Below are 12,175 nucleotides of genomic sequence, written 5' to 3'. Positions count from 1 at the left end.
CACTATGAAGATTAAGTTGGTACTATAAAAGCCAATTAACATCAGGGCACTGGCACAAATAAGGCTGAAATAAGCTCAAAACACAGAGAATCTTCACCAAGCCTGTTGATGTCTATAAGCCTGTTTTTTGATAAATGGTATATGGTCACAAGTAGCAAAGAGCTTTTAGATCTATGCACCTTTTTTGAAACACAAACCAAGAGGATCTTTAGCATGCCAAGGGTGGCAAAGAAGGCAGGCATCTGCTTGCTGACTTTCCCCTGCAGCTGCAGAACTCACTGTGATGCTGGCTACGGCGTTTCCATTATTCAAAGGCAATGGCATGGCAAGCGTGACTGATCCCACAGCCAAGGGCACTGCGCTGGCACAGGAAGTAAGGGCACAGCTTAAGCCAGATGTTTGTAGCCCCTTTAACTGTTTACTCCCTGCCAAATCCTTCAGCTGAAGTAGTGGCAAGGGTTTCTCTGCTAGTGGAGTAGAAAGGCTAGGTTTCAGAGCAAATATTGGATTAAAGCAGTCTTCAAAAACAGAAATTCACGAGGGAGTGGGGGATGACAGCTAGCACTCCACGGAATAACAGCAAGAACATTTCTGGCTGCATACGGTAATGAGAAACAGCAAATCAGAACAGACGAGCCCATTATCACAATCATTCTGTTTACGGTATCACAATTCACAGTCTAGCACGTAAATGCTGAATAGATCCAGCTGCTAGTAGGAAGACGGCTGTGCAGCAGCTTGCAGCTCTGTATCCGGGCCCAGGATAACAAAACTGATCACACCTCTGTCAGCATTTTCTTCTCTTTATAACCCTGGTTGTTGGGAGGAATGAAGTTGGAATATTTCATGGACTCCAGGTCTTCTGCTTCCAGGAATTCAGATTTGCTGAGAGACTGATTACTGTCCCCCTTCTTGGGCTCAGAGAAGGGTGACTGCTGCTGGCCACAAGTGACATGGGTATACTGGCACTGCTCTTCATGATCAGTCTCTCGGTGGTAGAAGTAGTTGAAGTTGGACACGATGACAGGGACAGGGAGGGCAATGGTGAGCACACCTGCGATGGCACACAAGGAGCCCACAATCTTGCCACCAATTGTCATGGGATACATGTCCCCATAGCCCACAGTGGTCATGGACACCACTGCCCACCAAAAAGCATCAGGGATGCTCGTGAACAGGGAGTCGGGGTCATCAGTCTCTGCAAAGTAGACAGCACTGGAGAAGAGGATCACCCCGATGAAGAGGAAGAAGATGAGGAGGCCCAGCTCCCTCATGCTGGCCTGGAGAGTCTTCCCCAAGATCTGCAGCCCCTTGGAGTGCCTGGAGAGCTTGAAGATCCTGAAGACCCTGACCAGGCGGATGACTCTGAGGATGGCCAGGGACATAGCTTGCTGCTGACCCCCGTTGTTGCTGCTGCTCCCGGGCTGCTGCTTCTGCTGCTGCTGCTGGGCCAGCTCAGTGCCCAGGGTGATGAAGTAGGGGATGATGGCCACGATGTCGATGATGTTCATGATGTTGCGGGAGAACTCGGGCTTGCTGGGGCAGGCGAAAAAGCGGACGAGGAGCTCAAAGGAGAACCAGATGATGCACAGGGTCTCGATGAGGAAGAAGGGGTCGGTGAAGAAGGGGCCGGCGCCGGCGGCGGGGCGCAGGGGCGGTGGAGTCCCGCTCGGCGGCGGCGCCGGCAGCAGCGCCTCGTCGCCGGGAGGCGCCTCCTCCCCAAAGCCGAGCTGGGCGCCCTTGGGCTCCTGGCGAAACTCGGGCAGGGTCTCCAGGCAGAAGATGACAATGGAGATGAGGATGACCAGCACGGAGACGATGGCGATGGCCCGGGCCGGCCCGGAACTCTCGGGGTACTCAAAGAGCAGCCAGACCTGGCGCTGGAAGTGGTGCTGGGGCAGGGGCTTCTCCTCCTCTTGAATGAAGCCCTCGTCCTCCTGGAAGGTCTCGATGGCCTCCTGGCCCAGCTGGTAGAAGCGGATCTCCTCCAGGAAGATGTCGAGGGGCACATGGACCGGCCGGCGGAGCCGCCCCCCAGACTGGTAGTAGTAGAGGATGGCGTCGAAGCTGGGGCGGTTGCGGTCGAAGAAGTACTCGTTGCGGAGCGGGTCGAAGTAGCGCACCCGGCGGCTGGGGTCGCCCAGCAGCGTGTCGGGGAAGATGGAGAGGGTCCGCAGCTGCGTCTCGAACCGCAGCCCCGAGATGTTGATCACCAGCCGCTCGCTGCTGCAGCAGCTGCCTCCGCTCCGCTCCTCGCCCGGCGCCTCCGCCTCGCCGCCGCCCGCCCGCGGGGCCGCCAGCGCCAGCGGCTCCTCTGCCCGCATCCCGCCCGCTCTGCCCCGCGCCCCGCCGCCGCCTCGCCCCCTCGCCTTCAGCGGGCGGCGCCGCCGCCTCCTGCCGCCATCCGCCCGCCGCCGCCGCTCCGCGCCCCGCCTGTTGCGCCTCGGTGCGGCCGCGCTCCCCCGGCGGCTCGGCGGGGCTCCCGGCGCGGCGCAGCTCCTCCTCCGGCCCTGGCCCCGGCTCCGGTGTGCTCTGCCCCGCTGCGCTGCCGCACGGCGCGCCCGGCTCTGCCCTCCCCGCCGCGCACACACACACACACGGGAAGGGGGAGAGAAAAAGGAGGAGAGGGAGGTGTACGACCACGCACACACACACGCGGTTACACGGAGGGAGAGAGGCAGGCGCAGACACAGGCGCGCGCAGAAACACGCACCCGAGAGCAGAGGCACGCACGGGCACAGGAGGACAGAGACACGCAGACACAGGCAGCGCCAGCACGGACACGCTCACATACAGGCAGCTGCACGCACCCACACAGCGAGACACACACGCACCCGTGGACGTGTGCGGAGGCTGGTGCTCGCCCCTGCCTCGCCCCTCGCCGCAGCGGCCGCAGCAGCCCCAGCCCAGGGGCGTCCGGCTTTGGGAGCCGGGTACCCCCGAAGGGATCCTGGTGCGGCTGCAGCTCTCCGGCCAGGCGCTTTGCAACAGCTTGCCCAAGCGCTGGCACCGCCCCCGCCCTTCGTTTCTCCCACCCCTCCACCATGGAAACCTGCCCCTGGCCCTGGCCCTGTGACCGGACTGTCAAACACCAGCAGCTCTGATCGGTGTTCAGAGCTCAGCCGTGGGACCCGTGGGACCCGTGAGACCTCGGTGTTGTTCCTCTCCCTGCCGCAGGCTGTAGTTGACCTTGAGACAGTCACTCCATGCCTGTGGCTCGCAGACCGTGATGCAAGCACGACAGTGGCATCGGACCATCCACAGATGGAGACAACCTGTCACATAGTGAGCAGTGCAACTGGGGAAAGACACAGATAAATACAGTTTCTCTCCTCTCGTTTGGGGTGGACAGTTTGCCCCTTCTCCCAGGTACCGAACAGGTGAGCTTGCTCATTTTTTTATTTACCACCACACAGTCAGCACTTAGTCTCCCTGGGAGCCAGCACTGCATTTTGCAGTCAATCAGACTTCCAGCCCTTTTGCCTCTAGAAACCTGTGGCTTGCTCCATCCATGGCACACTTGGCATCTGAAAGCGTAGAGAAACTCATGACAGTGTACCTTCTCCCTCCGAAAATGGGGCTAACAGGTGAGGATGCTTCCATCCTTCCCAGGACAAAAGTCAGTCTTTCCCTTGAAAGCCCTTTGTCAGTGCTAAATATTATTAACCAGGCTTTTATCATCATAGTACCTGATGCCTTTGCTGGCTGCGAGCCATATGCTTAGCCTACACTATCTCTTAGCAGCACAGATCTAGAAGAAAACATTTACCCCTCTACCCCTCCTCCCAATTCCTCTCTAACTAACTGGCAATATTCAGTTACTTCAAGCTCTGGACATTTTGACCATCTGACTGTGGCTGTCTGGTTTGGCTCTGTCCTCAGGAAGGAGGTGAATATGATTTAAATGTCGCTTAATCCTTTTTCCTTTCTCACTCATTAGCATTAAAGATGGCTGTTGCAAAAGGAAGCATATTTTTTCATTTATATGAAGATGGCTCTTACACAAGGAAGCATATTTTTCTTTCATATTCATATTTCAATTCATAATTAGGGTATGGCAATCAAATGAAAAATACTTTGCTGGAGAATATACCTTTCTTTTTAAAAAAAGAATCAATGTTTACCTTTGTAATAGTAAAATGCTTCTTGCTGAGATTCCTTTTTTGATAATTACAATGAATTATTCATTCACCTGATTATTTGAAACATAATTATGATTTATTCATTCACATGGTTAACTGTGGAGAAATCCTTTAAAAACAGCTTTTGGGAGGGATGGAAAAGCTCCTGAGGTTTATAAGAGGATACAGGGCACATGTACGTTGCAGTCACTGCTGTGATTGAGCTCATCCTGTACAGGGTTTAAATGAGCAAGCTTCAAGCAGCATAGCAGAGGCAGCGTGGAGCTCCGCAACGGTTTGCAGGACAATTTTCCAGCCCACGCAGACATTTCATGCTGCCCCAGCTCTGGTCTTCACATTACCTGAGCTAACAGTGTTACAGATAGCTGAGGTGCCTCCACATGAGCTGCAGTCCCATCCTGCCATGTCTACCCACTCTGCTCACCTCCTACCACAGTCCATCTCTGAGTGGGCACCCAGCCTGCTATGTACCACCTGTGCTTGCTCCTGAAAGCCCTTAGGAAGTCACTTTATTTCCCTCTGTGTACTTACACTGCTCCTCAGGCTCAGTATCAACCCCATAAGCCTTTGCAACATGCAACTAAACCCTTTTTAGCACACAGCCTGTTCCCAAACTGATCTGCACCACGCTGCCTTGTGCAGCCACACCCCTCACTTCTATATTAAGAGGCAATGCCAGCTGCCACCGTTCAGCCTCGTGCAGATCTTGCTGGGCCAGCATCTTGAGATGGTACACAATTTGCAAAACTGGAGAGGAACGGCAAGGGAGATCCGGAGATGTCAGGGAAGGGCAAGAGGCAAACCCCAAAGCAGCACTCCAGAAAGCCACACAGCAATACCATAACACTCCCTGCAGAGTGATTTGGCTGCTAGGTCTGAAGCCAACACCACAAGACCAGTGCCACCTAAAGGTGCCACTAAACTTCTCTTTGAGGTGGTGGCTGTGTTAACATCTCCAAGCTCAGGTATGGCATGTTGCTACGGTTCAAGAGTTTAGGATGACCACATCCTCCCCCACGCTATATCAGGCACTAATTTCAAGGTGCACAAAAAACCCTTCATAGATCCATGGGAAAAATTGTTGCTGACTCTAGCACAGCAGGATGCCTGATTCTGGACCCTCATCCTACTCCAGAAGCTGGAGGGACATCATCCCCCAGAGCCTGGCCCTGACAGGCACCTGTCAATCTGCATGACAGCCGTGCAGCTTCAACAAGCCAAACAGTTCTTTGGATGTCTTATGCACCCCTGAATGTGGGTCAGCATTTTGGGTAACACTGCCATCCTTTGTGTTCCCTTTAGTGCCCTTTCACTGGATTTGATGTGCTCAGCACTGCAGCTGCCACAAAATTACGGGTATGTAGCATTTTCTCAGGAAAGCCAAACTCAAGGTAAGCACTCCAAAACTGAGATACCCCAAGTGGGTATCTAGATTTGAGTCTAGCACATGCAGAACTTGTTATCCACTTCCTGCCTTTCTGGGTTTCCTCGTCACTCCATCTTCTCCTGAACTTTCCAGTTCTCTCCTCTGTGACTCCTGTGCTACCCTGTCTCCTGCTTCCCACATTCAGGTACTTCTCCCAGTTATTGAGCATCTCCTTCCTCTGACCCTACTAGTTTCTTCACTTACTTGCAGGTCAGTGGCCCTCAGTATCAAAGTCAGTGTACTTTTCATATCCCTTTTGCAAAAATCCTATTGGGACTGGACCCTGCCCAGTAAGCACTGAAGTTGGTGGCTAACTAGAAGGAGACAGTGAGCAACCAGGAGAACAGCTAGAGATGTTTTGCTCATGTGACCACTTGTAATATTCACCCATATCAAATGAAAAGATCAGAAGAAAAACAAACAATCCTTTTTTCTTCATCCAACTTCAATGAACTATGGATCTCTGAAATCATGCAGCAACACCTTAACATGCAGCCTAGGAGGTACAACATAACCTCCTACAGCCTTGAGGCCCTGAGGCAGAATTCATCTCCCAGGAGTCAAAATATTCCACGCATAAAACAAATCCAGATGGTCTAAAAAGAGCAATAGCCAGGGAAATTTAAAAAAATGTACTAGCTGGCAGAGTATCCACATTTGAAATGGTCATTTACGTTTATGCACAATACCAATTACAGCCAACTTCATACCTCACTACTTACTCAGAGTCATAAATCTATAAATGGAAGTGCTAAAGAGGAGAGGGAAGCAGAATTAGCATATGCCCTGAAGTTGTTAGCCATACCGCTCAGACACAGAAGTTCTCCTGTTTTGTTCTCTTACCAGAAACCAGGAACAAACCTATCTGTTAATAGTCTTCCAGGCATCAGAGCAGCCAACTGATATGGTATCAAATGTTAATGGCAAAATTCTTTAGTGCTTTCAGCCTCTTTATTCTAGTCCAAGTCAATGCGTAGGTCTGAAACGTTACTCTCTTCATCTGGCAGAATGCTAGACACACTTATGCTAGGAAAGAGAAATTACTTCACTGAATATGGGAAATGAAACATTGTCTTTCATATTCACATTATGCTGTAAGAGGGAAGAAAATATATGAGGAATTATCAATTCGTGTAATTTCAGATCTCAAAGCATCAGACGGCAATAGGGTGAGTAGGATTCAGGCATCTGACAATACCCATGTATCCATCACACTGCAGTTTCCACCATTGCCACAATGGGCAGTGATAAGACTTCCCAGTTTTCCCAAGACAGAAGCAACCCTGACTATTCTGAGATAGGAAAGCATCCATCCCAGTTCTCTGAGCTGCTGTCTCCTTGCATTCTTCCATATAAAGTTCCCTCCTTTCCCCATGAGTTACACATTTGAAGAGAAGCCAGCAAACTCAGTGGAGATGTTGTTATAGAGATATAACATCAGCCATAACACAATGAAGACACACACACATGTGTTCACACATGCACACTTGAATGAACTGTCTCCTGTACCATTAAGATTACAGTTGTAATTTCATAACAAACCAGTGTATAGTTTCCAATGCTTTCATATTTACAGAATACTACACAGGCTGTCTCTACACTGTGCTTTGGATAGGATGCTTGTGCCACCATTAGCTGATGGAAGAAGAATTACACTTCTGTGATTGATAAGCTGAAGATGACAGTCTCATTCACTGTCTCACCCAGGACTATTCCTGGAGCACTATCTTTTCTGTGCATTGAATGAGGACAGGTTCTTGTACTGGCAAAAATATACCACTGTGTAACTAAAAATTGTGTCACAATACTGGAATAAATGGAGAAGGGGAAGGGAAAGCAGTTTGTACTAGAAACTTTCATGCAAGCATTTCCCAGCTTTCAAGTACTTAGCTCTGTAAATCTAAAGTGCCATTAATGCTATGTTTGTCTTAAGCTTTCAAAAAACTAAAATTTAAAATAAGATCCCCAAACTTTTATCCTACAGATGAGTAACTTTTAAATCTCTTTTAAACCTCCATTTCCAAATCCTTTAAGTATTTTCCACTTAAACCTTTTTTTTTTCTTGGATGCCTTTCATAGAGAGACCCCCTAGAAGTATTCCAGCGTCTGCAGGGCTCTGTTTATCACAGGATGAAAACCATGCTGGCCTGCCAAATGGTCATAATTTTTAGGCTCACAACACAACCCTGTGCTGTGTGAGCAAATGAATAAGTGGGACAGAAGATAACTACAGTATGCAGACCCATCACCAGAAAAAGATGGAGGGTTTTGCAGCTATTTGCTAGGCAGCTTAGAATTACTGAGGTGTACAAACACTATGTCCAACTTCAGGTTCTGCAGTATCAGATGCAACTCCTTTGAAGACGTCTGTCCACCCTTCACCTGGACTTTGTCCTCTTTTGGTTCCATTCAACCACTTTTGCTGCTGCGCTCCATCATTCAATTTCCATACCTTAATTTATTTCTGTCCTACAGTCCCTGACTGTCACAGTTTAAAGCTGGGCCGGCTATTAAACTGGTGGCAGATGCTCTCGATTAACCCTCCTCCCCCCGCCAGAAGGGGAAGGAAAAGAGAAAAGGGAGAGAGACTTATGGGCTGGAAAATTAAAACAGTTTTAATAAACTATAATAATGAAAAGAGTATAATAATAATAATGGAAATAATCAAATATATACAAATTATACAAAACCAAGGTCGAGCTCCCCTGATGTCGGTCACATCACCACCAGCACTGCAGGGCAGGCTCTGGGAAGGCCCAGGCTGGGCCCAGCAACGGATGGGAACTGGATTCAGGGATGCACGGATCGGGATCAGGGGCAGCAGAAAAATGGACAGAGTCCTCTTTGGACACCAGCCACAGAAGAAGGGGTGAGACCCTCATGATCCCCCCGCTTTATACTGAGAATGACATGTATGGGATGGAATACCTTCGTTGGTCAGTTTTGGGTCACCTGTCCTGTCTGCTCCTCTCTGGACATGCGACCCCTCTACGGCTTTTTACTTGTAATTAGTGAGGAATTTAGCAGTGACCTTGGTTTCTCTAAGAATAAGTACAGCAAGAGCCTTTCTGCATAATATTTCTACTAGTACCTCAGTGAGTACCTGAAAGGAGGTTGTGGCGAGGTGGGTGTTGGTCTCTTCCCCCAAGTAACAAACGATAGGACAAGAGGAAACAGCCTCAAGTTTTGCCAGGGGAGGTTTAAATTGGATATCAGGAAACATTTCTTCACCGGAAGGGTTATCAAGCATTGGAACAGGCTCCCCAGGGAAGTGGTGGAGTCGCCATCCCTGGAGGCATTTAAAAGATGGGTAGATGTGGTGCTTAGGGACAGGGTTTAGTGGTGGGCTTGTCAGTCCTAGGTTAACGGTTGGACTTGATGAACTGAAAGGTCCTTTCCAACCAAAACGATTCTATGATTCTATGATAACTATAAACTTCAAGTGTTATCAGTCCTAGAAGGAGACACTGTCTGCAAAACATGTAGTTAGTTTCAGAAAGTTCAGTTACTTAGAAGAAATTTAGATGAAAGGAAAAATCACTGAAAGGAAAATTGGTTCTGTTTTAGGCCAAACCAGACACTGAGCTAGGCCCAAATGCTTATCCTGCCATCATGTGCCTTGGTTCCTGCCCATGTCCGCTCCTCCTGTTCCCATCTTCTATCCTCTCCAAGCCCTTTCAGTCCACTGTTCTTATCCTTCCTCATTTCCCAGTCCATTCTGCTCCTAATCCTTCTATCTAAGTTTGGCTCAGTTCCCCAATTCCAAATATTTCAACAGAGCCCCCCATGCAAGAAAAGGACATTATTCCAAAATGACAATCAATTCTTTAAAATCCTGCTGTGGCATTCAGTACATTTGCATTTGTGTGCAAATGATATTTACAGCCCTCCTAGTTCTTCCAAATGCATAGTGAGGGAAATGATTTTAGCCTGGGTAGAGAAGCCCTTGCTAGTTGTGCCAGCTAAGATCAGATTGCACATACTGCCAGTGGCACCTCTAATGCTTTTTAACTGGTTGTGTTTGCAACAGAAAATTTTATATTAGCCTTGTGTTTGCATGCATATAATGCAATGGAGGTTTGTATCATACAAAACAACAACACTGTCAGCTATTCATTATCTAGCTAATATTAACAAAGCGAGAATATGTAGCTGTATGTTCGAAAAGAGAAATAAGTGACGTTACCCTGTAAGGGATCCTGTAACTTTCTCCCAAGTCCTCCTGTTAATGATCCACCTCAGTGCCATGTACCCAGTGTAAGGGTATGTGGAAGGAGAAAGCATCTGCTTCATTAAGGTAATCAAATCAAGGACCTTTCAATGCAAAGGTAATAATAAAGGGGAAGAAAGAAAGGAAAACACACAGAGATGCAAATCTGATAGATAAAGGATAATGGAGGCAATGGGGCCGTGCAAAACTTGTTGAGAAAATTTTAGATGAAGGGATGTGAAGAGAGAAGAGAAGGTATAACAAGGGATGGGTTGTGTGTGAGCAGCTCCTGATGGTGTGTAAGCATTTGTCTGACCCAGCCCTGCCCCTGATCACTGTAGTCTGTCCTGGCTTCTCATTAAACTCTCCCTTCACTGCAATCTCACTCCCTGCCCCATGTGTGTCAGTGCTGCAAGGACAAGGCGCCAGTAACTGGTGCCAGCTCTGGGGTCAGAGGGTGTGCAGGACCCCAGGCAGTGGTGCCAGGTGCTGGGGCAGGTGAGGGCCTCAGCCCAGCCCCTGGGTCAGGACCAGTGTGTGTGTCCCGAGCGCAGCTGCTTGAGGGGCAGGGGGAGTGAGGGGCTCAGCACTGGTGACTGGCGGAGGACTGTGGGTCACAGTCCCTGTGCCAGGTGCTGGTGGGAGAGTGCTTGTGTCTTCCACAAAGCTGGACTAGCTGGTGAGTAGGGGACCCATGGGGCTGGTACTCAGAATATCCATGAGTGTGCATTGAGTGTGCTTTTGAACCTAGAGAGCGCCATGTGTGCCTTCACTAGTGAACTTCAATGCTGAGCAGCTGGAGGGGACTTATCTGCCTAGAGTTATGTTTTCTGTGAGTCCTGGTAGAGTTACATGTGGGTGTTGTTGAAGGCAGCATCTTGTCTGTGGCAGTCTGTGTAGCCAGCCATGAGCTTGTGTCTCTGGCATACACACAGCCTCGCTACTGGTTCGACCTGCAAATGGAAAAGCATCAGCCACATCCATTGTCCTGATCGGAGACTCCTGGGTCTCTGGGCACATGGGGCTGGGCTCCAGTGTTGGGGCAGAAGGAATTGCTGGGTCCTGGAGCCACTGGAGGTGGTGGCCACTTATAGCATCCCTTAGCACCTATAGCATCTCTGAGAGCCTGGGGTCAGCCAGCGGTATTTGCACTAAGGGCATCTCTACAGACACATGCACATGCAGCCTGTTTAAATACTATTTGAAAAAGGGAAAAAAAAAACCAAACAGTTGCAGAAACTTGTTACATTTACATTTGTTACTTGTTACAAGTTATAACAGGTTGTTAAGTGTTGTCTGTATTGTAACATGTCACCTCCTTTATTTTATGCCACCACTGCATGCCACTATTGAGAGAGAGATAAAGAAAGATTTTAGTGAGATTTGTATAGTTCTGATGTGAAGGGATCTCACTATCCCCAGGGCAAGGCCCCATCCCATGTCCCCACACACACACACATACACAGTGCTGTGAGGAATATCTCATCTGCGCAAAGATCTTCCCCACATCATGATTCCATACAACTCATTTGTCCCCCAAACAGCACATCTGCCTATCCTCATCCTATTGACTGATAATCCCTCTGTACATGTAAATACTGTGTCTCTCAGCCCCACATCTGCCCTGACCTGTAAGGCATCTTCACTATCCTCTCTTCGAGTGGAGGGTCTCTATAAAGGTCACCTTTCCATTTTTCTCACTAGGCCTTGCTAGGATCAGTGTAGGCAGTAGAATGACAAGAGGGAAAGCAGAAAGCAATACTCCCTGGAGCCACACGACTCTTTCTGCTTGCTCTCCCTGTCCATCCCAATCCCACCTGTGAAGTGGAAGGAAAGAATTTGGCCTTTCTGTAACTTCTAACTGCCCTTCATAGGGATTTCTGTTCACCCCTGGAATGGAAATGATGAGACTTCTAGAGCTTATCTGGCCAAAAAGGGGTCATGTCACTGCCTGTGAAGTCCAAGCTGGCAGCACTGCGTTCCTTCTTTCATCTCAGGCTGCCTCTCGCTTCATCCCACTCCATGCACTTCTGCACCTGACACATGCATCTTCTCACTTCCCCAGTGTCCTGTCTGTGGGCATGGAGAGCCCTGGAGAAATACCTCTCAGGTCTGCCACCTGTTATCCCATCCATACTGCACAGACAGGAGCAGCAAGGTCTCGGTCAAGCCAGTACAGCTCCTCCCACCGATGTGGAAACATCTGGTCTTCTCGGTGCAAAGAAATCCTCAGGGATTTTGGTGGCAAATCTCTGACAAGTCTCTAAGGAAATACATATTAAAGGAATATATTTGAGCTAATTTCCTCAAGGATGGTAAAAAGCACATCATGACATCAGAACAACCTCCCTGCCAAATTTTCCATCTCTGCTCGAAAAGTAGTAGAGTTTTGCAGCA

General features: G+C 49.1%; 1 protein-coding gene across 1 annotated transcript; it reads right to left on the bottom strand.

The window, feature by feature from the left end:
• Positions 1-776: 776 nt before the first annotated feature.
• Positions 777-2,324, bottom strand: KCNA6 (potassium voltage-gated channel subfamily A member 6). Its single transcript, XM_068401418.1, has one exon. It carries the CDS (start codon positions 2,322-2,324, stop codon positions 777-779), a length of 1,548 nt encoding a protein of 515 aa, XP_068257519.1.
• Between the last annotated feature and the right edge of the window lie 9,851 nt (positions 2,325-12,175).

Source organism: Nyctibius grandis, chromosome 5 (genome assembly GCF_013368605.1).
Source record: "Nyctibius grandis isolate bNycGra1 chromosome 5, bNycGra1.pri, whole genome shotgun sequence".
Taxonomy (NCBI): Eukaryota; Metazoa; Chordata; class Aves; order Nyctibiiformes; family Nyctibiidae; genus Nyctibius; species Nyctibius grandis.
This window is presented reverse-complemented; position numbering and strand designations above follow the sequence as displayed.